Source organism: Convolutriloba macropyga, chromosome 9 (genome assembly GCF_964194025.1).
Source record: "Convolutriloba macropyga chromosome 9, txConMacr16.3, whole genome shotgun sequence".
In the NCBI taxonomy this organism is placed as follows: domain Eukaryota; kingdom Metazoa; phylum Xenacoelomorpha; order Acoela; family Convolutidae; genus Convolutriloba; species Convolutriloba macropyga.
Window position 1 is genome coordinate 65,620,999 of NC_134476.1, and position 27,861 is coordinate 65,648,859.

Sequence of the window (27,861 nt, forward strand, 5' to 3'; positions counted from 1 at the left end):
GACCAACACGTTTACAATAATTGCTATCAACTTCGTTCAAGAGCAATTAATTAAATATATTTGTTACTGAACGCTTCCAAACACTTTTAAAAGCCTCGAAAAGTTTGGTAAAATTTTCACAGTTCTGATCTCGTCTTTCGCTCTTTGCTCCCTGAATAGAAACTGTTTAATGCGAAATCATTGCAATCCGAATCGTGATCAAAATACTCGTTGGCGTGAACAGATGCGAATACTGCACAGGTGTGGTAAGTCATCATAGCCAGTAGTCGATGTTCATCCGGGAGGTCTTCAGTTGTAGTTGCATACTTGTGTGCTTCTAGACTCATTACTAGACCTGGAAGAATCGTAACTGCTCGGCCCAGTTTCGATCCAACAATGCAGGCTCTCAGAGCAAATCCTGAAACAATGGAAGCTCCATTTAAAATTATTTTTGTCTCAACTAATTCGCTGGGTGGCGGGGGGGGGGGGGGAGGGAGTACGATGAGCAATTACATCAAATTACGAGAAAATTGAAACATAACTGACTAACGTCAGGCGAATTGTTCTCAAACGATTGGCGGCGGGAACGTATATAGATATGACCATGATGCTTCCAAAATTGTTGAATATCAGTTCATAAATTATTGCTTAAACGGATCTATTCTGTTTCGTCCCCCCGCACAAGCAAGGTGGGATTATACTTTTTTACGCCCCCCAGGCGCACATGGTATTTTTTTACATAGTAACGTGCCCTATAACAACATATAATTTGTAACTGGGGGCGTAAAAAACACTGGGGGGGGGGGGGGGGGGGGGGAGGGGCAAAACAGAATAGATCGTCTCAAACTATTAAAACAAAACTCACTTTTTGCAGTGTTGTCTGTGACGTATTGCAGAAACCAGAAGATGTCTGAAGAATCTAAATGCCTTTCGTGCTCAGCATCTCTGAAGTGCAACTTGAGCTGAAAAAAAAGTTTACATTAACTTTTTTACCCGATACTTTTTCTTGATCAAAACCGGGATCACTCGCTTGACCGATTTGCATCTGACATTTTTGTTCTCAGAAACGCTTATCCCGGTTTTGAGATCAAGTAAAATTAATCATTTTCTCTTAATTAATCCTTGGGTATTAATCATTTTCCCTTAATTAGTTTTTTTTATCAAACTGAAATTGACGACTTGAATGACTGCCGAAATTATGAAGCTAAAAGCTACAGCCCGCGGAACATTTAACTTGATAATGTTTCAGCGCCTAAATGGTCCGCGGGCTACGGCACCCGGCCACATTTTCACAAATTATGTCCTAAATCTTAGCCGATCTATACTTTTAATTGTTCCGACCCACTTTATTAGGGGAGGAACTATATACTCAACTGTTTTTTTATTCAGTCATTTTTCGCCGATCGATATATTGTACAGGATTGTGAGTGGTATCATTAGAAAACTTGTCAAGCGTACAATTCAATTAATTCTTTTTCGAATTTCGTTTTTTTCCGAGGAGTTACGGAGTTTTGTGAACGTTAGCATAATTTCCGTTGTTTTGTTCACATTTTTTGTAATTTTTGCTTAAATTTTGAACAATTTTTGGTAAAACTTGACAATAGACTGTGTTAACAATAGACTAATTATTTTTACGTATTACGTTGGGAAAGAGTTGGTGAAATGTTTGAACCCATTTCTGGCAAAATTTTTTAGCTCAATTTTTGAAACAGTCAGAACTTTTTCCTCTTTTTTTTTTAAAAAATGGCATCAAATATGCCTATTTGGCCCACCTTGTCTAGTTTGACTGGTGATGCAGATATAAAAACTGCCGACCCATTCGTTTTTAATCACATACGGGCTAATTGTGCCTCTTGTTCGAAAGAGAAGTTTCTGGAAAGAAAGTATTTGCGTTCTTTCGCTAATTTAAACCGACGTTTATAAAAGATGTAAAGTTTTTTTTGATATATGAGGATTATCGTTTGCCGAAAACGTACTAAGAAACCGTTTAGAAAAATTGTGCTTTTAACAGCCGAGCAGCGATAGCAGTGCAAGTTTTGGCGTCATCATTGAGTTTTGCGGTAAAAAAAGATCGGGATTGTAATATATGTCTTTTTCGAAAACTTCTTTCTGCAATTTTTCTATCCCAATTTCGAGAAAGTTTTTTTCTCGTTCGACTAAAAAGGTGCAATAAAAAAGAGGTTTTTTATATTCCAAAAAGGTCTAATGAACCAATATTGTGTTTTCTTGGCTCCGACATTGTTTTCCTGAATTTTTTTAGGAGTTCTTGAGATTTTCAAGCATTTGAAGTTCGTTTTAGAGTCTTATGACTGAGTCTATTTAACAATATTTCTATTAGGTGTCTAGGGACTTATTAAAGAAATTGCCTAATGATTCCAATTTGACAATGCTTTTTGGTAATTCGATAAGTTTCCAAAATTCATCATTTATTTCCGTTAATGTTTGGTACTTTTTTCGTTTTAGTGGCAAAAAAGCAGAAGCAAGATTGGTTTTTAGAGTAGATGTGTACTTTCTTTGTTCAAAATGTATTCGGATTTTACTGAGGCTCTTTTTTGGATTGATTTTGCCTTTTTGTTTTTTTTATGTTTAGCTACTGACCCGATTGATTTCAAATCAAACGTCAGTTATTGACAAGTCAAATATACAAGGAAAAAGAAAGACCAATAAACACACGTATTATTTTCTGCGAAGAGCATATAGTTCTTTGGCTTCAAAACCGTTTGCATAAAACTGTTGAATTTTTATGTTCTGGCTGTATTAAGTGTTAATGTTGAAACTTTTGAGGTCTGTCGTTGATAAGTGTCAATGTGTACTCTTTTGAATAGGTCTCCCTAAAAACATGTACGATTCGCTTCCTAAGCAGTAACAAGTTAAAATGTTTGGAACTTTTCAGTTGAAAACTTACTGTTATAATGTCTTACGGTATCAAAAAAAATGATTTTTTGGGGATTCGCCATTTTCAATCTTATTTTCGCAATCTTTAAGTGCAGCCTCACTACAGAGAGAAGCCTCATTCTTTTGCAATTGGTTTATAGAGTGGTCTTAATTGTTGTTTTAGAGTTTAAAAATTTGCTTTTCGGCGTTGATACGAGTTTTCATAATTTTTCTCTGTTTTTTTTTGATATTTTCCAATTTTTTAGGTTGTCTTTTGCAGCCTTGTCCCAACATCAAAATAATGACTTCTTAATGGCAAGTCACATATCACATCAAAAGTGTCGAAATAAGGCACAATTAATTACGTTCAATTTTTTGTGAATAGATTATGATCTTATAGGCTTGGACACCGTTTCCTTGCAAAATTGGAATGACTTCTTGATAATTTTTGTCCGTTTTTTTTTGTAGTTCAAAGACATTCTGGATATTACCAGGTCTCAATGATTTTGCTTGAAATTTGCTTTAATGAAGACAATGAATGATTTCATTTGACAGCTTATTGCTTTCAAGACTAGTTTTAATTGTTTTGAAGAAGTGTAAACGTATTTTTTAACTTTTCCCTCTTTATTTGAGGTCTATTGGTTAATTATTCTCAATAAAGACCGGTCCCATGTGTTTTCGGCTTAAAAAAAATCATTTTTTTTCTTTACTTTTTATCTGATGCTGTTTTGACTTTTTCATTGTTTTTTTTCGAAAAAAAAAATGGATAATCATTGAGTTTTGCTCGTAAATAATATTTGTTAATTTTATTTGATTTTATTGTTATTTTTGTCCCTTACTCTCCCTAAAAGCAGCTATAATCGGCTCTCGAATTAATGATTGTTTCGTTTAGATAATGGTTACAGTTTAAAGTGACTTTTTAAACGGATAAAACGATCATTTTCGAACAATAAATGATTTTTGAAATTTTTCTATCTACACATTTGGTGGACAATTAAGTCAAAAACGTGTTTGAGTAGGGTCTGTACATTATGTGGGGACGCACTTCACCGAACCTGCTTGTCAACATAATCTGCCGCAACTCAAAAATGTTTCAACAAGTGAAATTCAATTTTCAATCGTTAAATGTAATGTAGTTTTTTATGTCCTTCTGTGTCTCTTTTCAAGTATCATTTCACTTATGCAACATATGAAAATTTTGAAGTCCAAAATTGATTTTTCAAGCTTTGGGAGCTCAAGTTGGCTGAGATAATGGCTAATAATCATTCGAATGGTCATTTAATTATCGCCGGTTTTGACAATATTTGTTAATGAGGCACCTAAACCGGCATTACCACAAAACCACCACAGAAAAAAGCTCTCATAATTTTAAGATTTGAATTAACCTCAAAAAAAAACCCACAAGGAAAAAAAGCACGCCTTAGCAGCCCGTGGGACTTGATATTTATTAAACTAACCCAACAAACTTTCACAACAGAAGTTCATCAACAGAACAGGGGGGTTTATTTCTTAGACCCCAATACGGTATTGGAGATAATCTTATTATTTTTTTGTTTTTGTTATGAAAAGTAAAAGTCCATAGGTAAATTTAGAATTACTTGCTGAACAGCTTCAGAACTATGTGACGTCATTTCCTCTACACCATCGTGCTTAAATTGGTCGAAAGTAGTGTGACTGACATCCGAGTATTTGTGTATGAGACCTCGGATCATCCAATCGAAAAAGGTGAGACCCATTATGACCTTCTTTTTACTTAGACAGAAGGTCTCGAAGACACCCGCCATGTGTCGGTTAGAGTCATCTGCTTCTGAGAAGTTTTCGTAGTACTCGGAGTCTAAAATGACATCCCAGGATGAAGTCCGCGACCCAAGACAGGTATTGGCCAGACCGACCATACCCAAAACAGGGATTGGCCAGACCGACAATACCCAAAACAGGCATTGGCCAGACCGACAATACCCAAAACAGGCATTGGCCAGACCGAAAATACCCAAAGATAGGTATTGGCCAGACCGAGCAGACTTTGGCCACCATTGGCCAGACTGAACAGACTTTGGACACCATTGGCCAGACTGACCAGACATTGTCCAGACCATTGGGCAGACCGAACAGACCTTAGCCCAGACCATTGTCCAGACCGTAGGCCAGACCATCCGCCAGAACTTTGTCCAGCCCAATGGCCAGACGTGTTGAATTCAATTTGGTTTAAGCTAAAGAGGTTACAGAAATAGGGATGAAAAAATCTGACACATTGATATGTATGATATTTGGGTTCTGAAACAAAATTTTAACGACGCTATAAAGTTAATCGACCATCTCGGTGTTTTAACCGCATTCGTTCCAAAGGAATTTAAAAATTGATACCAAAAGAGGGAGGTAGAGTATGATCGTCAATATTTGATATTTTAAACTCTTTTAAAGTAATTTTATACGTGCTAACTGCGTTTGGTACAACGAGGCGAGACCGGATGGTTAATTTTTAAGAATTTGTACTTTTCTGGAAGAAAAAGTTGAAAGGCGATGCATCGCCTCTTGTCAGAAATTGCAAGCAACTTAGAAGTTCTTACAAGTTAATCATTCGATGCGGGACCTCTTACTTGGCCCATAAATGGAAAAGCGCCCATTAGTCTGTTCTTACATGCTAATAAAACCATCTAGTCGCTCACGTGGCAAAAAAGAAACAGATGTTTCAAAGGCTTGAAGTTCGTTAATCTAATTACCAATTTGATGTTGATTATGTCAAGGTTTTTAAGACTACAAACTATTAGAATCTATGTAAATTTCATTTCTTCGATACATCAATTCATATGAATTGATGTATCGAAGAAATGAAATTTACATAGATTCTAATAGTTTGTAGTCTTAAAAACCTTGACATAATCAACATCAAATTGGTAATTAGATTAACGAACTTCAAGCCTTTGAAACATCTGTTTCTTTTTTGCCACGTGAGCGACTAGATGGTTTTATTAGCATGTAAGAACAGACTAATGGGCGCTTTTCCATTTATGGGCCAAGTAAGAGGTCCCGCATCGAATGATTAACTTGTAAGAACTTGTAAGTTGCTTGCAAGTTCTGACAAGAGGCGATGCATCGCCTTGCAAGTTTTTCTTCCAGAAAAGTACAAATTCTTAAAAAATTAACCATCCGGTCTCGCCTCGTTGTACCAAACGCAGTTAGCACGTAGAAAATTACTTTAAAAGAGTTTAAAATATCAAATATTGACGGTCATACTCTACCTCCGTCTTTTGGTATCAATTTTTATATTCCTTTGGAACGAATGCGGTTAAGACACCGAGATCGTTGAGTAGCTTTATAGCGTCGTTGAAATTTTGTTTCAGAACCCAAATATCATACATATCAATGTGTCAGATTTTTTCATCCCTATTTCTGTAACCTCTTTAGCTTAAACCAAATTGACTTCAACACGCTGTCATATTTCGTGGAGAACTAGCCATTACTCGCTTAAGAATAGCAGAACCATAAAACAAAAAATAAAACGCCAGACTGATGCGAACCTCAACTGACAGTTTTTATGCGAAAAGGGTATAGGAACGTTCTCAAATGCTGTTTTTTGGCGCTTTTTTGTTTAGGGCTAGATTAAAAAGCAAAAACGGCGTCCATGTGGTTTTAATCTTGCAAGAAAATTTCGCAAAATTTGTTGAATCTCGCAAGATTAACATCCTGAATTGACTAGGGATGTTACCTTAAAATTTTTCATAACTGAGTAGAACTAACTTTTGCAACATGAATGTAATGCTGCATACACTTCACTCTCATCAACAAGTTCTCTGGGAAAAGGAACCCAATTGAACAAATTGGGAAGCAAAAATTGTCCCTCCAAATTTTCAGAATTCTGATTGTGTCTGAATTCCCGACACTGTTGGTGAACACTGTGCCAGACTCCTTTCACGTCCAGAAAGTGAACAGTCCCAGAGTAAAATATTCGACCCTTGAGCCAGGTGAAGTTTTTGCATTTCTCGTTCCAAGCAGTTTCTTCTACGTGATGATATGGGTTTGGTTTGAACATTTCGAAATACTCCAACGGGTAGAAACCTGAAAAAATTTCATTTCGAGATTCTTTTATCCTCAATAACTTGTTTTCTTATTGAAAATCTTTCCGCCCTCTAAGTCAGTGTAACTCAACTTGTAACAGATTAGATTTTGCTTGAAAAATATCTTGCAAACCCCAATTTGGTATGAAACCATTCCATTATCTCACGTTTTCAAGCTTAATTCCAACTCGTTAAGTTTACGTTGGAGTTATTTTTCAACTTCTGCAAGCAAATGGGCAGTTTTGCACAGTTGTTATCGTGAACGTTTTAAAAAACGCAATGCCCGTTAAGGACTTTTTTCTATTTGCCTCTTCGCCTATTGAAAAATTACATATAATTGTTGTTTTTTGTTAATAAGATATTAAAATTTGGAAACAGAAACATACACTTTTGTCCTGTCAAATTATGTAAAATCTATTATATAAACAGTAGTATATGGCCAGGGTCATGGTTTGTTCCCCAAGTTATCTAAGAAATGAACTGGCGGCCGCTGAAAGAAATTCATAATTTTTAGATATAATTATCCGATTCATGAGCTGAAATTTCTACGCGTTTATCATGTAAATTCACCACAGTACGTGTATAATTATTTTAGGATCTTCAGCGGTTTTCAGAGCAATTATTTTGTTTTTTTCAGCGTTCTAAAATGAAAATCCTACAACATTTCAGCACCGAATCTTCCAATTTCGTGGTAGTGGTTTCTCCGCAAATAAAATTAAAAACAAAAATGGCGCCCCGTTTTCGGAAGTAGTTTTAGTTCGCGGTATGCTTATTTCAATTCCAGTTTTGTCAAATATGCTGTATTCTCTGTCGTTGAACTGTACAAATTTCTAGAAATTGAATTCATGAAATTGTCAATTGAAAATTTCAAAATCAAGTGAAAATTTGATAGATTTGAACTTTTTAGCCATCATTAATCTAGGAGAAATGAAGTTTCTGTCCCAGCAATCTTGTTTTTTACGGTGCCTTGTGAAATAGCTTTTTCTATTTGTGAGACTACTTTACCCGAAATCTGCTGACCGCACCATGTTATTCGGAAGAGTTTTACTGTCAATTGTTTTCTGAAATGGGTTTATACGATCTTGTTATCTCTTAGCATATGTAATTTTATCTAACTGAGAGCAAAGTAAATCCAATTCAAATATTTTGACTAGCGAACAGTAAAAATTCATGGTCTGATCAAATATGTATTGTGGGACAAATACGGATTAAATTAGTACAGAATTAAGAATCAACTTGCACTGCACTCCTCACAAATTTCCGGACTCCGTAACTTCTTGCCACATATTTGAAACATTTCTTTCGTAAAAATTACATCCGATGCCCAGTCTCAAACAGCAATCTCTCCAACTACAGCCTCCGATTCTTCAATTGGGCTACTTGTCCACGGAATTTAAAAAAATGACTGTTTTAGTAAAAAAGAACTTTTTGTAAAGAGCTATTTTTGAAGATATTTGAGCATTATTTTTTACAAAAAAACAACAGTTTTTTTATTTTATTTTATTCCCAATTTTCTTCACAATCGGCTACTATTTCGCGAAACTCGCACGGTTTTCGAAAATCATTTCAACAGTTTTGAACTGTCCTTTGTTTTTTTTTCAACAAAAGTAACACGTATTTCGCACTGATGAGTTCAATTAACAAGATCAAAAAGGACTACGATAAAATGAAAATTGTCAGCGATAACGCTCTGTTTTTAGGAAGATTGCATCGTTAACTAATCTCTCTCTGTTTCCACTTAATTTTTGCCGTAAGAAAGTTTGTTTCATCAATTTTTACTACATTTGCCTGCCAAAAGCTCAAATCGCTAGATTTGTTCTGGTTTTTCTAGAGTGTGGAAGCAATTTGTAAGCAATTTGCTGTAAAAACGATGTGTTTGAAAATTGTGCATGAAGTATGTAAAATGTGAGTTTATTGTGCTGATTTCTTAAAGTCTGGAATTTATTTGGACCTAGTGTTAGCTGGTTGAAACTTGATTCCACAATATTTGTCGGAGGGAAGAAACACTCCCCAACGTTGATTACATTGTCTGGACCATACTCTCTCTCCCCCTAGCTTCAGATCATAGGAGTGTTGTGTCGAATCATAGAATGGTATAATTTAGTGATAGGCGCATTATGTCAATCCATAGGTTCACGAAAACGAAATATTTCGATTCCTGGTCTGACCAAATCTGTCTGAATGAGAATTATAACTCAAATACTCTATCAGCATGAAATTAAATTCAACAATAAAGGAATGTTAAAAAATGTAGAAGTTTGTGACAGAATTAATTTGATTTTTTCTATTTGTTCGGCAGAATTGGTCTTGGTAAACATCTGTTAAGTCTTCTTGTGTTAAGCAAATTTGGTTAACATATATGAACTCTTCTTGTTAATTTTTGAGTTTTTGAGCAGTTATACAGAAAGAAATACAGAATGAAAAGCCTTATTTCTTCTTTGTTGCACGTTTCATCAGTTGTCACAGCTAGTTTACATCTGAAGTTTTCGCTTACTTTCTTAGCAGTTATTTCCGAAAAATTGACAGGAAAGAATAAATTTTTATGAGACAAAGGAGTTTCAGCATATATTGGAAATTTGTTTGGTCACTGTTGCGTAGTTTCGCATTGTCTGGACTGTCGAATCATAGTCGCGCATTCTTCTACTCTTATCCGTTGGATCAAATTTGTCTTAAATTGCAGAATTTCGGAAAGTTTCACAAACTTTCGCTCATAAGCGCACATTTTCGAATCAGGTCAACGACACAAAGTTTCAATTAGTTGCAGTTTCGAGTCATAACTTCAAAATTTTGCGCAGCCCCGCATGATCGAAACGTAGACGCGGTTTGGCGGATTAATTCGTGGTAGTTTGAGCTGATGGGAGCTAATTCGAGTCATAACCAATTTTCTGCCTGGACTGTCTAATCATGGCCAACTTTTGTCTTGATCAACCGGTTATTATTTCAATTTTGTAAAACATGTGATGATAATATGAGATATTTCAGGAAAGCGTTAGTGTTATTTTTCTCCAAAGTTCGGATTTTATGTATGTGCTAACAAATGAGTTAAATTTCAGTAAAAAAATTGTTCGACATTTGTTGGAAGTATTTTTTAAGCAAACTCAACAGCTAAAACTAAACATTCAACACATGCAGTGCATTTACAATATTTGTACGCACTCCGCGCGTTTCTTAGTAAATTATCCGCTTTTTTCCGCTGATACTTCGACCTGTCGTATAGAAAATATTTAATAAATATAAAGAGAATATCGAAATCTATAAAACGCCACTTACATTTGTTAGCGCATGCTTCTAAAATTAGGTGACTACTTCGTCGTCCCAAAGGAAGCCTTGGTAGAAAATCGAAAGCATTCGAGTTATTCATCAGCTGCAGAAAAGATTTATCGCACATCGATTCAAATTTGAATAATTCCAGAATCTCTCGGAGTGCGAACATCTTGTCTTCAAACTCTATAAAGTAATTTTGATTATATTAACGTTAGTTAATTTAGTTTGTGTCGATAAGAATTACGATGAGAGTTAGATAATCAAATTGTTTCACAAAATATTTAGATAAAAATCAATAGAATGAGATAGGTTGCCTTGATGATTGCCCTTAAAAAATTAAAAAGTTTCAAACTTATAGCAAATGATTCAAGGTTTACTCTAAGTCAGCCTCTATATTATTTAATGCTTTCCTGATTTTATATCAACGTATATTTCATAATAAGTTATCAAATATCTCATCCAATTAGTAACAATACTGACACTGTGAATATTTTATTTAACAATTGAAAGCATGTGGATATTTAACCTTAGGGTTATAATCAGAATAATATACATGTTTGCAAACTTAAAATCTACAATCTTCAGATGTGGTGTGAATAAAAAATTATTCTCAATCTAAATTTGAAATTTTTGCGACTAATATGTAAGAAAATCGAGAAATAAAACTAGCTTTTCTTTGAAAAATACTCGGATTCGGAAAACTCAGCCTTGCGCAACGTACATGGTGAATCAATTCAAACAGAAATTGAAAGCTATCATCAATTCAGTTTTTTGGAAATGCTTAAGCCAATTTCAATAGATGTTCTATGCACTCGTTGAGACAAAAGTAAACGCATAAAATGAAATTTTACATGGTAAACTGCATCTTTTAGAAGCCTATATTATTAAACATATGTTTAGCCATTTCTTATGATTTAATTATCAATCGGCACAATCATCAGAAATTTAATAGATTTACTTTTGGATAAAGTGACAGGCTTACTTACAGAGGATATCCAGTGGGACTGTTTTCCATAAGCAACTGTATTTTAGTCTCACGTGAACTGCTCAATTTTTAACCTTGCTCATCATGTTGTTGAATTTACAATGACAAATGTTGCTTACAATTATGGAAGAATGAGCATGTTGAACAGATTCCAAGTGAGACTAAAAATACAGCTGCTTTTGGAAAACTGGCCCACTTCTATACGGATGTGCTTTGTAATTCAGCTTGTCAGTTTATCCAAAAATAGATCTATTAAACTTCTGATTATTGTGCCAATTGATAAAATAAGAAACGGCCAAACATATGTTGAACAAAGTAGGCTTCGAAAACAGACAATTTAATGTGTAAAATTGCATTTTAAGCATGAACGATCTGTTAATATTTCAACCACCTCACCTCGGGAAGGGCTGTGCTGGCGCTGTGCAGATTTTTTGTAAAGCATGTGGAAAAGAATATGAGATATTTCGGGAAAATTCGTTATCATTTTTCTCCAAAGTTTGGAATTTATGTATTATATGTACTAAAAATGAGATAACTTTTAGTAGAATTAATCTTCGACAAGAGTTGAAAGTATTTTTTAGGCAAACTCAACAGTTAAAACTAACCATTCAACACATGCAGTGCATATACAACATTTGCACGCACTCCGCGCGTTTCTTAGTAATTTATCCGCTTTTTATTCGCTAAAATCTCGACCTGTTGCATAGAAAATATTAAAAATATATACAGAGTATAGAAAATGCAACTTACATTTGTTAGCGCACACTTCTAAAATTAGGTGCCTACTTCGTCGTCCCAAAGGAAGCGTTGGTAGGAAATCGAAAGCATTCGAGTTGTTCATCAGCTGCAGAAAAGATTTATCGCACATCGACTTGAACTTGAACAATTCCAGAATCTCTCGGAATGCGAACATCTTGTCTTCAAACTCTATAAAGTAATTTTGATTATATTAACGTTAGTTAATTTAGTTTTTGTCGATAAAAATTACGACGAGAGTTAGATAATCAAATTGTTTTACAAAATAATTAGATAAAAATCATTAGAATCAGATAGGCTGCCTTGATGATTGCCCTTAAAAGTTTACAAGTTTCAAGTTTATAGCAAATAATACAGGATTTACTCTAAGTCGGCTTCTAAGTTATTTAATGCTTTCCTGATTTTATATCAACGTATAATTCATAATAAGTTATCAAATATCTCATCCAATTAGTAACAATACTGACACTGTGAATATTTTATTTAACAATTGAAAGCATGTGGATATTTAACCTTAGGGTTATAATCAGAATAATATACATGTTTGCAAACTTAAAATCTACAATCTTCAGATGTGGTGTGAATAAAAAATTATTCTCAATCTAAATTTGAAATTTTTTCGACTAATATGTAAGAAAATCGAGAAATAAAACTAGCTTTTCTATGAAAAATACTCGGATTCGGAAAACTCAGCCTTGCGCAACGTACATGGTGAATCAATTCAAACAGAAATTGAAAGCTATCATCAATTCAGTTTTTTGGAAATGCTTAAGCCAATTTCAATAGATGTTCTATGCACTCGTTGAGACAAAAGTAAACGCATAAAATGCAATTTTACATGGTAAACTGCATCTTTTAGAAGCCTATATTATTAAACATGTTTAGCCATTTCTTATGATTTAATTATCAATCGGCACAATCATCAGAAATTTAATAGATTTACTTTTGGATAAAGTGACAGGCTTACTTACAGAGGATATCCAGTGGGACTGTTTTCCATAAGCAACTGTATTTTAGTCTCACGTGAACTGCTCAATTTTTAACCTTGCTCATCATGTTGTTGAACTTACAATGACAAATGTTGCTTACAATTATGGAAGAATGAGCATGTTGAACAGATTCCAAGTGAGACTAAAAATACAGCTGCTTTTGGAAAACTGGCCCACTTCTATACGGATGTGCTTTGTAATTCAGCTTGTCAGTTTATCCAAAAATAGATCTATTAAACTTCTGATTATTGTGCCGATTGATAAAATAAGAAACGGCCAAACATATGTTGAACAAAGTAGGCTTCGAAAACAGACAGTTTAATGTGTAAAATTGCATTTTAAGCATGAACGTTCGTCAACGTGTGTAGATAAATGTTCAAATGTTCAATAGATATTCTTCAACAGATGAAATAACAAACTGATCATCAGAGCAATTGCTCAAAAACCTCCAAAAACTTTTTGAACGGCCTTTTGAACAAATTTACCCATCAAGAACTCAAAAAACACTGATATCAAATACTACAGAGCCACAAAAAAACGTTGTATTATTATAAACTATGTAACCGACTTGACGTAAAAAAACTCAGTATTTCTTTAGCTTTTTGCAGATGAGAAAACTTAAGAATTAAAACAAATATTTACCAATTCCACAAATTGCATATTTAGCAACTCTGCAATTCTAAAGAGAAACTTAAAAAAATCTATATAAAGCAATTGCCAAAGGTAAGACTCAAAGTAAAATTATTACGACCGCAGTTTTGCGGAAGATTTGTATTCAAAATTTCACTATATGGATTTCGCAATGATTCTGACATGTTTTATGTTTTTATCACCTCTAATTTTTTTGGTTAGCTCTTCTCTGTTCCGAGACCTGAAAAAATTCACGTTAATTTTGGTTAATACCAATTGAATTCTGAATAAAAATGATTCTGACACGGTTTTATGTTTTTATCACCTCTAATTTTTTTGTTTAGCTCTTCTCTGTTCCGAGACCTGAAAAAATTCACCTTAATTTTGGTTAATACAAATTGAATTCTGATAAAAATCTATCATATGTAAAATATTATAAAATATTACACAAAATCAAAAAATTTTCCAAGTTAGCTTTTATCGCATATAACATGAATATCATGTTATATGTGCTTTGAGGTAGAATTTTTATCATGTAAGACCTTAAGGGTTGGAAACTCTTTATTAGTTTGGAGCTTACAAAACTTTAAGCTGAAACCGACCAACGTTGGGTAAATTGCTCTCAAGCCACAAGCGGGGCAGTTTAATACAGAGTGCATATTCATTTCGTTTCTCCACCTAGATAATTCTTGAGTGCAAAAAACCCCAAAAAAGAGGGGTTGGAAATTCTGAAAACCTCTAAGATACTTAAGCGTTTAGCACTCGGCGATCAGGCTCATGTGTTTGCTGCTCTCACAATTACTTTTATTTTAGCTGCAGACTTCTTTTCTGAATAATTGCTATTTATGTCAAATAAAAATCAAAAATTTCAGCTGAACAAGTCACTAGAGAAGTGAATTCGAAAGAAAGTTATTGAACAAAACGGTAAGTGAAAATTTTGCATAACGTAAACAAGCTTTTACAAAAATTACTTAAAACTTCGTTCGAGAACAATTAATGATACTAGTTACAGCTAATAATTCCGCTGTTACAGATAGCAAGCCAACAATTTTCTCGCAATTCTTGCACAGTACTTACCAACGACAGCTATTTTGCAACAAATGTTGTGTTCAGAACAGTTATCTTCGACTATCAAGCGAGACTCTTGCAACATAAGTCTTGCAACGTAACGGTCTCTATGGAGACTCTTGAATGATAATCGTCTTTTTGGTTCTGTACGTCACTATGTTTTTACGATACAACTGTACGTAAATTGGTGCCGCAATGAATCCGACGTTTTTTGATTTAAGATTTTGATTTAAGGTTTTATTTGTTCCGACAAACGAAAAATCCCCCTTAAGTGAGTTTATATCATCTGTGATCTGATAAGGCTCTAACAGAACTTGTAAAATTGTTTTAAGATGTACTACAAAACCTCCCTGTTTGTAAAAGGTTTTGCGAGACATTTTATGTGCACAAATTGCTTCATCCTTATAAAGACAAAGTAATTAGAAAAACTTTTTCATAAAAAATTTGAACAGTAGAAATGTTGGATTACCTTGATCCTTATGCGTATTACAATTAACCGTAAAGAGTTAACAAGACGTTTAACTATGAATTCCAGAGGTATTCGCTTTAGGATTTTTGTTTATTGGTCAAGTTCTACGCATATGATCAAAAGATAGCTTGTACTGCTTCAATCGTTGAGTGGACAACTTTTCTAGCGCAACTCTTTAACATTTAATCAGATGAATTTTTTTGAAAGTTAGAATTTTTTTGCTTAGAATCTTTTAATCCTAAATATAAATTTTTTAAAAATCATGTAAGAGCTAAAAAATGGCACGTCGCTGACGTTTTTTTCCCGCAAACTCTTGTGCAATTCTTGCCAATTACGGCCATGATGCAACTATGTGCCAAAAACGGATATCTGGCAAGACCTTTAAAAATGAATATGTTTTTGTTTTGATAAAGTTTTTCGTTTGTTCTGTATTTTTGAGGCCGCATGCTTTATCAACTTTTAGTTATTCTTACCCTTAGCCATTCACCCTGGTTGAGGTTATTGAAAAGTTTCCCGTAACGTTATCTAAGAAATGCGCTGACATCCGCTGAAAAAAAATAGTTTTCGGCGGAAAAATTTTTACAATTTACCGCTTAATCTGGTAAGTTTTCTGTGCTTTTCTTTTTTATAAATTCAGCGCATATGTCAACGCATTCAATTTGTCAACACCTAATCGGGTTTAATCTTACAAGATAATGCTTTATTTGCAAGATTTTAGAATATTCTAACAAAATCTTGTACGGTTAACATCGACTATCAATTAGGGTAGCTGTCTGTGTCTGCTAACCTTCTTTTGGGGCCAGACACACTTTCTGTTCTTCCAAGTATATAATCGGATTAACACAAGCCTTTTTTTCACTGTTCTTTTCACAGTTGTACGCGTGACTGAAATCATCTACCGAAATTGGTCCCAAGTGTGTCTGTCGCCGCAGTTCAGTAACTGATTGGTAGTTGCATTTGCAAGCTTTCCTGACTTGTTTTTCAAAATCATCAGGTCTGGACTGCAGGACATTTCGAAACTGGCTGAGGAGTTTTTGGGAGCAATGTTGCAAAGACTCATCAACTAAAATGGACAAAAGCGAATGGTTTTGGTCGAAATGAGCAGTATATGTTTAAGACTTCTGTTTAACTCGGTGGATAGATTTTTTGGATCTCTTCTGTTTTGGACAGCTTTGTGCTCAAATTTTACACCCCCCCTCCCCAGCGATTTGTGTTATTTTGTTCCACTGTAGTGTGATATGATTAAACACAATGTCATAAAGGGGACTGTGGCGTCCCAGCACAAACAGAGTACTATCTGATCGTAAGAAAGCATAGGTCGACTATAAATTGGATTTAGAGAGTTTATTGTGCAAACATTGCGGCATATGACAGCGCGTGGCTATGGGTTGGGCGTGGACTGCCAGGTACTGTTTACTGAAATCACCTGAATCTGCCTACTGGTGTCCTGATCCTAAAATGGAACGTGTTTGGTCTTGTAAGAACCATAAAGGAACCATTTAAGAACCATATATCGCACCATTTTAGCATAAAATGTTATTATGTGTGGAAACGTTTAAATGTCCTCGATTTAAAAAAGTGCCATCAAAAGGTCATGCGGCATCAAAAAATGCCACGAAATTACAATACTGGACTCAAAGCAACTATGAAAAGACTTGCTTGACTTGAGGGCTCATCTGGAGTTTACTTTAACCCAATCTGTCGTTCGGGACTTTGCAGGATTAAAAAATGAAATGCTACCGAACGATAATCGAAGTCATGTGTCTAGAAAACTTTTTCCGGGTTCCTTTTTTACGTGCATTTCTTAATAATGCAAAAAATTTGCGTGGATTTTTTAATACTCATAATGTAGGCAGCCGTATCATCTATTGCAACTCTGAATAATTCCTCACGAATTAAAATCTTTAATTGTTTCAAGAGCTATACATTTTTAAACTTTGAACGACTGAAAAATGCCACACTATTGTCATGGCTATAGATACCATCACCAATAACAGCCCTACACAAATTCAAAAACGGTAGTATATCTCGGTATTACGGCATTTACATTAATGGAATTAAGCATACCAGCCAATAGCAGTTAAGAAAGCCGAAATCCCAGTGCAATAATGCTATTCTTTTTTCCACAAACAAATTGCTGGCTCGGCTAAGTGAGAAACTACCTTGCACTAAGCGCAGCGCAGAGATCTCTGACAGTGAGCATGTTAATAAAAGAATTTTTGGCATAGCTTACCGGTTTTTTATAGCGAGAGACTTGGCTAATGTTAAATTAGCTCCGCCGTGTTATCTTTCCGGAGCGATTGAGCGCGAGGCCATGAATAGTCGCTGCAGTTGAAGTATATATTTTTTGCGGAAACTGCTTGATTGATAGACGAAGAGGCTCGAAATTTTTGTTGTTGTTAGACTGTGGCTCTTTATTTGGTTATTAATTGAGGAATTAATCCAATTGTTTTGATTGAGCGTAAGCGTGTATTGCACTAGCTACAATTGTATTAGCGGCTTTTGCTATTCTTAGACAGCTGATTTGCGATTAACTTATTTAGTAAGCTATTGCAAACTTGCGGGTGCTCGTTTTGCATTTAATTGTCTTTTTCGTTTTTTTTTGTCAATTTTGATATAACATATTACGCCGATTGAAGTATTCTAATAAGTTATTGGGTTTTAAATTAATTTTACCCTCAAAACTTGTGAACGGCCAAGAGCACAGTACGGGAATTCTTTGGTTAAGAAGAAGACGAACCACAAAAATAAACCATAGATAGCCATCAAGATATTGAAGGCGATTTGATAAATGAGGACTCATTTCAACAAATGAATAATTTTATGGTCCGCACGGTATTGGCCCGCCCTTTTAACAAGTACTTTCTTGTCGATCATGAACAACGTGGTTTTTGATCATGACTCAACCTGAATTTTTGTGACTATGACGTAAAGAAAACTAATGCGCGAAGATGATTGTGAAACTAAAACTTGGTTTTTTGCCGCCGCAAAATTAAAGTCTTCAGTACCATGATAAACGTTTGTTGCCCAGATTCCTTGCAAACTGACAATTGCTTAAAAAAGAATCTAGCATCCAAATGTTTCTTAATAATAATAATGTTCCAGGAAAGCATGCTGAAACCATTTTTCCCACAAATTTAAACCAATCTTTTTAAAATTATTATGTTTGAACTTAAAATTGATTTTTTTGCAAGCAAGAAACATTATCACTGATCGAGTTGTAATCTGTTTTTGGCCGACGATTTTTCGATTGTTTTTTCTGATTGAGGTTCATTTTGAGTAGACTGGGCTTGTACACAGGTCAGCATTTGGGTTGTAGTTGAATGTCGCATTAGAAACCACATTTTTTAAAAAAATTGATTCCTGTTATGACCCTAGAAAAAATTTTGCGTGCATTATGGCTCACTAAGTTGCTTTAATTTGCCTGGTTTGGCAACTTTGGATTTTTTGGGTCTTTTAATTCATCGTGTCAAAAGTATCGAATAGAGCGCTAGTGAAAAAGACAGATGTACCAAAATATAGAAATTTAACAGTTGTCAATCAGAATTGAGAAAATGTTTTCTGATTGGCTGATTGCACAACCAAGCTCTGTGCTTTAAAACAGGATATTACGTTCGTTTTTGACATATTCATAACAAGTCCCACCGGCTGATGAGGCATGACCATGGCATGCGAGGCATGACCACGCACGGTAAAGTATATAGTCTAGAATTAGGTTTTGTCAAATTTAATTTATTTGAATGCTTAAAATAAGTGTTTTAAATTTTTTAACTAATCAGATTTGTAGTCATTCTATATTTTGGTGCTTCTAACTTTTGAGCCGTCATCAGATGCTGTTTTGAATTTGGTTACTTTTCGCAATGCAATCTTGATAGTTATGAGAATTCAATTCAGATTTTTGTTGACAAAGTTTTCAATTTAGGACTTATCACGTTCTTTAATAATTTTATAGCTTATTGTTACTCAGAGAGTCCCCCGACAAATCTATTTTGGTTCTTTTCTATCTATCAAACAATATTTCGTTTAAATGAAGACTAAACCATGGTGTTCTTCAAGAAATAGCTAATGACATGTTATGAAGAAACATTTTTAAAAGTAAACTATCAATGACGTCATAGAAAAATGAAAACGAACTCAAACTTAATTTAGTTTGCAAATAAACCAAGTTTTCGATTTTATATTGAGTAAAAAAAGTTTGTAAAAAAGAAAGTTATTTGAAATAAATTGGGATGATGACAACGATGGAAGCAGTAAGTGGTCTATTATCTGTAAAACTATTCCTTGAACACACCCACGTAAACCATTATCATCAAGGCGTGGAATACCTAAGATCAATTGTGCAGGAACACTATACAGTGCTGAAACTAAGATCATCTTTGCGTTTCATCAAAGCACACTGCCTGAGATGCCGAGAAATCCACGCTGTAACTATGCAACCAATCAATTCTGACTTACCTAAGGAGACACTTGCGTACCAATCTCCTCCCTTCACGAACACTGGCGTTGACTACTTTGGGCCATTCTATGTTACTGTCCGCCGTACTACTGAGAAAATGTGGGACTTCCTCTTCACCTGTCACACTACTCGCGCTGTCCATGTCGATATAGTTACATCCATGAACACCAGTTCTTGTGCTATGGGAGTTGAGCGGTTTATGTCTCGTAGGGGTACACCTGCCATGACTAGGTCGGACAATGGCACTAACTTTATTGGATTGGAGAAAGAACTCCGAGTAAGTATTGAAAAGTGGAACGTTGTCAACATTGCAGCCGAGATCGCTCACAAAGGTGTAAAGTGGAGGTTCAATCCACCCAGGGCACCACATCAAGGTGGTATCTGGTTGAGGTTGGTACGCAGCTTCTAGCGCGTGTTGTATACTATTCTTGGCACGCGTCGCCTCACGGATGAGGTACTGCATACTACCTTTTGTCTCGAGGAGAATGCTCTCAATTCGCGTCCTTTAACACCCGTAAGCGCTGATCCGTGCAATTTGAACGCTATAACGCCTAACCACTTTCTCTTAGGAGAATACTCTACCGGTATTCATTCTGTTGTCGGCAATAATGAGTTTGATCATCGTAAACGTTACGCCTGGGCGCAGTTGTACGCTAATGCGATTTGGTCCCGTTGGATCAGAGAAAAAGTACCGGCGCTGAACCGACGCTCTAAGTGGCAGAGGCCTGCCGCGCAACACCTTAAGACCGGTTACTTGGTTTGGATAGTTGAGGAAACCAACCCTAGGGGTTACTACCCAACCGCTCGGATGGTGGAACTCCGTTACGGCTCCGATAGCGTCGCGCGCTCCGCCGTTTTACGTACGTCGACCGGTTCAATCGTCCGCCCGCTTGTAAAACTTGTACCAGTTTTCCCAACATCTTCCTCCGGGCCGGAGGATGTTACGTAGTAAATGGACGAAATTTAGCCTATCAGAATCGAGTATTTCTAAATAACAAATAGGCATTTAAATTGTTCCACATAAGATTTAAATACGTTCTAATATACGTAGAAAGTTCCGAAAAAGTTCATTTAACCTAACTTTAAGTAAATATAACCATTGTATCTATCGATTAAGCTGGTTTTTGGCTTAATATTTTTAGGTTTTCTAGACAATTGCCGATTGAATACGAACTGATTTGACGTCAATGACATCAGACGAAAAAACCTGTTAAATGGGCATCAAAATCTTGCCGTCTAGGTTTCACTTGTTACATTGAACTTGATAATGCTTATACGTTGCTTTATTCTAATAACACCTTGCTATATGTCGAAAAAAGTTGAATTAAATAGTCTGAACTACAGTTATTTACTGAGTTTATACAAATTATTAAAGTTAAATTTTGATTCTCATTTAGTCAACTGAGCAAAATTTTAGAGAGCTGTGACAAAGATGGCTGTAGCAATTAGATCAATATACTTTATTTCGCCTTGAGTTACCATTCGCGGCTAGATTGATACTATTCATGTTGAGCAAATCAGTTATGTGATCCCAAGCCAGTTTTTCAAAACACTTTTGGACATTATAAGAGCAAGAAAAAACTTTTTGATCGAAATCTGTCCTGACTTTTATGAGGATTAAATACCAGATATAACTCACCATTGTCAGAAGAACAAGCATGAACGATACATTTGATTGGTTCCACCAAAATTGCTAGCTCATCAGTCCAGTCTGTTCTATCATCGATCGAAGGACACCCTCTCTGCAGATGGGTCCCAGCAGATGACACACACTCTGGTGCCCAGTTGGAGAATCTGGACATGGATTTAATCTGATCACGTGTTGGAAGTTTTCTGCATATTTCGGAGTCCAAAGCTGACTCGCCTGAAACGCAGCAGTTTTTTTGAGCTACAACTAAAAAACTGATGGAACGGAGAGGAACATTTAAAAAATATTTAAATTAAGTGCTGAAAAATGTTGTTCCCAATGCGGTGAATGAGCTGTAAGTTTAAGAAATTTCAAAGCAAAGACTCCAAGAAAAACATCGGTTTTCATTTTTTGCAAGATTCAATAACTATCAGAGAGCTATCAGTTAAGCTATCAGAGAGCAAGAGTTCGACTTAAAAATTGAATCCCAAACCTTAAAACCGTAAAATTTTCCTGTTCCCAGTTTTCTCTTACTCTGTATTTTTGTAACCGGTCTGAAAATAAGTAACTTCGAATGCTAGACTTCTATGCATTATTTTATCAACGCAATTATTTACTATATTCTCCCCTACTTTTACTTTTTTTTACAATAAATGTTCCTGACACCTCGACCCGACACTTCAAATTACGCAAAGTAAGCCCAATTTTGTGGCAAATGCGATTAACGTGAAAGCAAATTTCTGAGATTTTCAACTTCCGGTCTCTAATATGAACAAGTTGTTGATAATATTTGATTTCTTTTTTTACCTTTTTACTTAATTTGACAATCTAACAAGAACTTAAAACAATTTCAACGTGAACAGGCATTTTAAAAGGTGCCCAGAAGTTCACACACCTTGATAATAGCTGTTATACTTGTGCATTTTTTGTGGAGAAGATATTTTTTTTGAGAACAAAGACGTTCATCAGAGGCAAACGCAAAAAGTAGAACACTTTGAAGGTCTGCATCAGGTATTTACAATGGAAGTTTAACGTAAGAAACAAACAGTTTATTGAAGCAAATGTGTTAATAATTCCAAGACTATTTTTCCTTTTTTTCACTTTTCAAAATTCCGATTTGAGCGTTCCTATTTATTTAACTGACTTTGTTTGGTTGTGCCTCTTATATCGGTTTGTAGCATTGTCGAAACCGAATGTTAGACAAAGTTAGTTTGTTTTTTCAATCGTTCCCTCTGTACGCTTTGTGTGTGAAACACCATTCCTAAGTTGCGTATCTTGGCTCAAAGGAAAAGGAAACAGAAAAATTTCTTTCTTAAAAAAGTATGACCAGAAGGTATCGTTTGACTAAACCAAAATTTTAAATAAAATAGCCAAATATGTCACAACTTCATTGAACCAGTTGCAATAGTACGACACTGTTCTTTGGGTCAACATAAGCCTACGTTTAATGAAAAGAAATAGTCGACTCTCTTAACATCAGATGTATGTAAAAAAATTTACAATCAGTTGTCAAAACTTTCAAAAAATTTGTCGTTAATTCCAATTCTGGATTGTAGCAACCTTCAGCGTTGACATATGTAACTTAAGTTCCGATCTGCGGTTTTACATAAAAAAGTGCACGTATTCACTAATTTTACTGTCATTGTGGCATGTTTTGCTGTGCCACGTCGCACCAGCGTCTAATTCCATTCCTGCGTCTGATATTCTCGTACGAGCGCTACCGCCAATCTTTTAACAAAGGTGACTAACGCAAAAACAACCATCTGGTATTTTAAATTCGAAGTCTCACACACACTAAATAAAGTTAAGATAATTTACATTAAATTTTTAAACCTCAACCCGTTCCTGAACTTACCTATACTTGCCTTTACTCCTGCAGTTTTTACCTCTACCTTACCTGAACTTTACCTGAAAAGTTAAGGCCTAACTATCTTAAAAAAGACCTTAATATTACACTAACTTCCCTTAAAATTACCTTAAATAGTTACCCTAACTGTGGCAGTAAATTTTCCCTAACTTTACCCTAATTTACCTTAACTCTTTACCATAACTTGCCCTAATTTTAAGGTAAATTTCTGGCTTAGTTGAGGCAAAGTTAAGGTAATTTTTAAGTTAATGTTAAGGTAATTATTTAGGGTATTTTTAAGCAAGTTAAGAGTAAAGTGTAAGGTTTTTTAAGGTAGTGAGGCCTTAACTTTAGAGGTCAAGTTCAGGTAAAGTTCGGGTTAGTTAAGGTGAGTTAAAGAAAGGCAAATCTACCTTAACAGTTAATATGAGTTAGTATTTTTAGGTAAAATTACCTCAACTTTATTTAGTCTGTATTAGGGATAGATTGGTTGATAATCAGCAAAGTTTATTTAAGATCTAAATTTGATTACTTTGAATTGACTCAAAAACTTTTTCTTGAGCAATTTTTTTCAACTTTTGTATGAATAGTTCAGCTGGACAAAAATATAGTAATCGCACATTTGTGCAACCAAATGAACATTTTTCGAACTCTCACATTTTGTTGCTGACTTTTCCCTTGTAGATAAGGAAGACAAGTTGCTAAATTCTATGAGTTAGGAAAAATCAAAGCTCTGCTTCAATCTTCGATATCTCAAATTGAAATTGAATGAGTACATAAGTTTCTAAAAAAATATATAGTTTGTCACTATTTTTGAAGGCTAGAATGTATTTTTTGTGAAACTCTTTTCTTCTAAATTGTGATTCAGTAACGGAGTTTTTTTAAGGGCATTCACTTTGATATTGGTTGGCAGCAATACAAAAGCTTTGTGTTTGATGGAAAAGTTTAATGTTTGATGTTTTTGTTTTTATCTCCCCTTATTATTAATTCTTTGTTTTTTAGAGCTTTCACACATTTTTGTTGTATACCTTGCATAAAAAAGATCCAATCGTTGTTCAATATGTTGGGCAAAAAAATCAATAAAGAAGTTCTTTATTTTAAGATGTGCGCAAATGTTTTTTGTTTTGTAATCAAACCAAAGAAGCTTTAATTTGAAATTCAAGCAAAAATTTAGAAACAAGAAATCAGTTGCGTGATTGAATATTTATGAAAAACTCAAAATGCACTTAGTCACAAGCAAACTTTTAATGAGAAACAAAATGAAACCTAACACGAATAACGTTGGATGAATTGCTCTCAAACAAAAGACTTGCTCTCATAAAGATGAATTGCTCTCATATAATTTAGAAGCATAGCGTAAAAATTTCTGGGTGCAAAAACTCATAAGTGCTCATAGGTGCTTGATCCCGCGACCTCAAGGATTGTCGTCTGACATTTTAACAACTAAGCTACAACCGCTTTGATCCTCATCCGCTCAATCGCCTTTATATTAGCAACAAACAATGGGAGCAAGGATCACAGGAAACTGGAGATGTGATGTGCGAATAAGTGAGTTGAGAAGTCAAAAATTTTTATAGAACAAAAGCGCAAAAACAATCAATTAAAAATTCGGCATAAAAAGACACACACGTTTACAATAAAGGACTCAATTTTCGTTAGAGAGTAAATAAAAACATGCCTGTAGTTAATTCGCCAGCTGAAAAATGGTTGTTATCGGAGCCAATCTGGAGTGGCAATCACAAAAACCCAAATTTAATGAAAAGTTGAGTACGTTTGCTTTCTTGCTGGTTAAATAGACAACAATATGAGACCGAAAAACTTCAGTTGATGAAATAGTTGTCACGTGTTTTTGGGTGTGTTTCGTGCAAAGTTTTGCTTGTGGTGACACCGAGAGTTCTGATAAAATAAGCAATCTGATAATTGATTAAAATAATGCAACATTTATGTCTGTTGAACAAAACTAAAACCACTGCAACCAATCTTTGAATTGATTGTGGGTTTTCGTTATTGCCACGTAGAACGGGCCGTCCTAAAACGCAAAAAATTTTATATTTGTTATTTAAGCCAAATAACCGATTGAAGCACTAATACTGTAACAAGCAACCAATACTTTCCAGATTCTGAGAAACGATCAAGTCCGGGTTTTTTCTGAGAATAGAAATGCAAAAAAAAACATCAAGTTAGGTTAAAACTTGCACTGATTCAAAATAACTCAGTGATTAACGGAAACTTATAACACCTGTGTGAAGTTAACATGTTAAGGAAGAGATTAAAAAATATTTTTAACGCCGCAAAATATTTTCTACTTGTCACAAATATTTTAGAAATTATTTGCTTTGGGGGTGCCAATAAACTAAACGTTGTTCTTTTTACAATTCAAAGAATTTGAATTGTATTGGGGTACTGTCTTTTTATACGACTTGAAGAGGAGTATTGGAGCATTCTTTTTTCAAAAATCAATTTTATTGGAGTGATTTTTGAAGCGGGAAATGAAACGAGTGAAAAAATTTGGAGTGATTTGGTGCTGAACAAAAATGAAGAGCGGAGCGAAAAGGGAGTGTTTTATGTTTTTGTTCATACCGCTGTTTTTGAGAAAGCGAGAAATTGATGAGTAAAAAAATTTTCTCTAAGCGAGCGAACTTTTTTCATCACGTGCGGCTTTTAAAAGCAGTTTTTTTGCAAATTTTGATGGTTATGAGGTTTTATTATGATATCGTATTAGTTTTAGGCTTGTTTTAATAGGAATTGAAGGCTTCAAGTAGTTAATTTGAGTTTAACGCTAATTTGGAGGTTTTTGATCAGTTTTGCTGATTTTAAGACGAATTTTAATGGATAAAGTTTTCTTGGTATATATCATATTTTTCTTAGGAAAGTTTACAGAAAAATTGAGAAATTTTAAACCATTTTTCTTATTTTTTTGCAGATTTTTTATTAACTCTTAGACAAGTTTCTTTGCCTATTATGACTTGCCCATTGATTTGCGAGTTTTTCATTGCTCTAATTGCAAAGCAACGTTATTCGACTATGTTTCTTTGTACCATTAACAAAAGTCATAAGTTTTTCTAGTTTTTTTTTCAATTTGTTTTGAATGCCGTTTCTATTCTTCCTCAAATTTTTTATGGCATTTGCAGAGGTTCAGGGTTCACAATAGTTGTTGTAGTTGCTTAGTCATAAACATAGACAATTTTCTCCTTCGAGTCGTTTCCGGAATTCTTTCGGCTATGTTTTTAAGATCTGTTCGCACATTTTCATGACTTTTTAAGTCAAATTGGAGTAATGATTTTGGTCACGCCGAAACAGGAAGTGGAGCGAAAAAGCGTGTGGTATTGCGGCGTGAATATTTTTTGCTCTAATTTTAAAGTAGAGTGAGAAAACGGTGTTTGAACAAAAATTTGCTTTCTCGGTAGTGGCTTTTTGTTCACATGCGGCAATTTTACTTTGGTTTTTACTTTTTTTCGATTTTTTGGATTGGATTTTTTTCTAAATGGTTTTTCCAATCCATTCATAGTCCCTTCTAGGTCTAATTTTCTGTTTACTCAATGAAATTTCGTTGAATTTTACGTCAAGACTTGTCCTGCTATGTTTTTATTTTTGGTTCATGGATTTGTTTCTGTTAAAAAAGATCTTTAAGGAGAATTTCTGCTTTTACTTGATCTCGTAATATCAATACTTCCACCAAAGAGTAACAAGGGAGCCTTCACAAGTTATTTCTGTCAAGGAAACAAATAATACAAATATAATTAGGCCAGGTTCTAAACAAATGCTTAAGTTTTGCTGTTTGTTTTTTAAACAAATGTGTAACCAATTTTTTATATTTTCAATTTTTTTTGTCTGAGTACTGAGTATAGCAAAAAAAGATTACTGACTTCAGTTAAGCGGTCAAAAACTTTACAAACAATTCGACGAATTGTGAAGCAACATTGTGATTAAAAAGTAACAAGCGCTCTTACCAAGCAGTGCTGAAATCAACAGAAGATGGAAGACATAAATAAGCATAATAATTCTAATTCTTATTATTATATTATTTTGAACTAGCAGAAAATATTTGAAAGAATAAATGAATTTCGCTTTGTTCTCTCCCACACCTAAGAATAAGCTAAACCAGACTGTAATGTAAATATTTACAAAACAATTACTAAACTACGCTATAGATCTAACTTCAAATATGATGTCAAACTGTAATGGCACATTAGCACTATAATTAGTCCCAGAAATTTGCAACGCTATCTAAGGTTTCAAAGGTCAAAGCTCAATTTTAAAACATGCAGATATTTGGTCAAAGGATGCTCACTTGCATGCCTGGAGTTTTTCGTCGCTTGCGTTGCAACTTTATGGAAGTATAGTCTCTCCCATAAAGTTGAAATAAGCGAATGTTCGAAAAACGCCAAAAACGTGCAACATTTTCACCGTTAAGTTTTAATTCATCATTTTTTTCTACATGTTTTAAATTTGAACTTTGACCTTTAAATTCTAATCTGTGGCTTTTGAAACGTTCGCTTATTTTAACTTTATGGGACACGCTATAAGCATAAATGGACAAAAATGTCCGCAAACCTTCTGAAATTATTTTTTTGCTCAATTGTATGTTTGAGATTCTTCGAACACTGGTTTATTTTTATTTTGCTCTCAAGGCTGAATCAAAATGCATTATTTTTATCTTTCAATCGAACTTAGTCTTATGATAACCATAAAAGATGCAAAATCATTGAAAAAATAATGATAATTACTAGTAACACAATGAAGAAATCAAAATTTAACCAAAGTACTGGTTTATTCCGAAACGAATAAGTAGTTTATAGATAACTGTAATTAATATAGTTCAGAAAATATTACGCTTCACTAATTCGGCGTGTAATAAGTTAT

The 27,861-nt window shown here is 34.5% G+C and overlaps 1 protein-coding gene across 7 annotated transcripts; it reads right to left on the reverse strand.

The window, feature by feature from the left end:
* Nucleotides 1–43: 43 nt before the first annotated feature.
* LOC142345538 (uncharacterized) lies at nucleotides 44–27,861 on the reverse strand. 7 transcript variants are annotated; one of them, XM_075397618.1, is made up of 9 exons: nucleotides 27,726–27,861; nucleotides 26,949–27,094; nucleotides 21,165–21,389; nucleotides 15,857–16,132; nucleotides 10,179–10,355; nucleotides 6,592–6,909; nucleotides 4,452–4,687; nucleotides 845–941; nucleotides 44–397 (listed from the first exon to the last, which is right to left on the reverse strand). In XM_075397618.1, exons 2-9 carry the CDS (start codon nucleotides 26,992–26,994, stop codon nucleotides 117–119), a joined length of 1,656 nt encoding a protein of 551 aa, XP_075253733.1. In that variant the 5' UTR covers nucleotides 26,995–27,094; nucleotides 27,726–27,861; the 3' UTR covers nucleotides 44–116. The 7 variants fall into 7 exon arrangements, with proteins under 7 accessions (XP_075253733.1, XP_075253730.1, XP_075253731.1 ...); XM_075397615.1 differs by having other exon boundaries at nucleotides 26,949–27,193; nucleotides 27,726–27,839; XM_075397616.1 differs by having other exon boundaries at nucleotides 26,949–27,225; nucleotides 27,726–27,839.

Excerpts from the sequence above, each read along its gene's own strand:
- LOC142345538 (XM_075397618.1), bottom strand. The coding sequence starts at position 26,994 with ATGCTTATTTATGTCTTCCATCTTCTGTTGATTTCAGCACTGCTTG. Across the intron at positions 21,390-26,948 it reads GTTGATTTCAGCACTGCTTG|GCGAGTCAGCTTTGGACTCC; the intron begins GTAAGAGCGCTT and ends GCTGCGTTTCAG. Across the intron at positions 16,133-21,164 it reads TGCTTGTTCTTCTGACAATG|TTGATGAGTCTTTGCAACAT; the intron begins GTGAGTTATATC and ends TGTCCATTTTAG.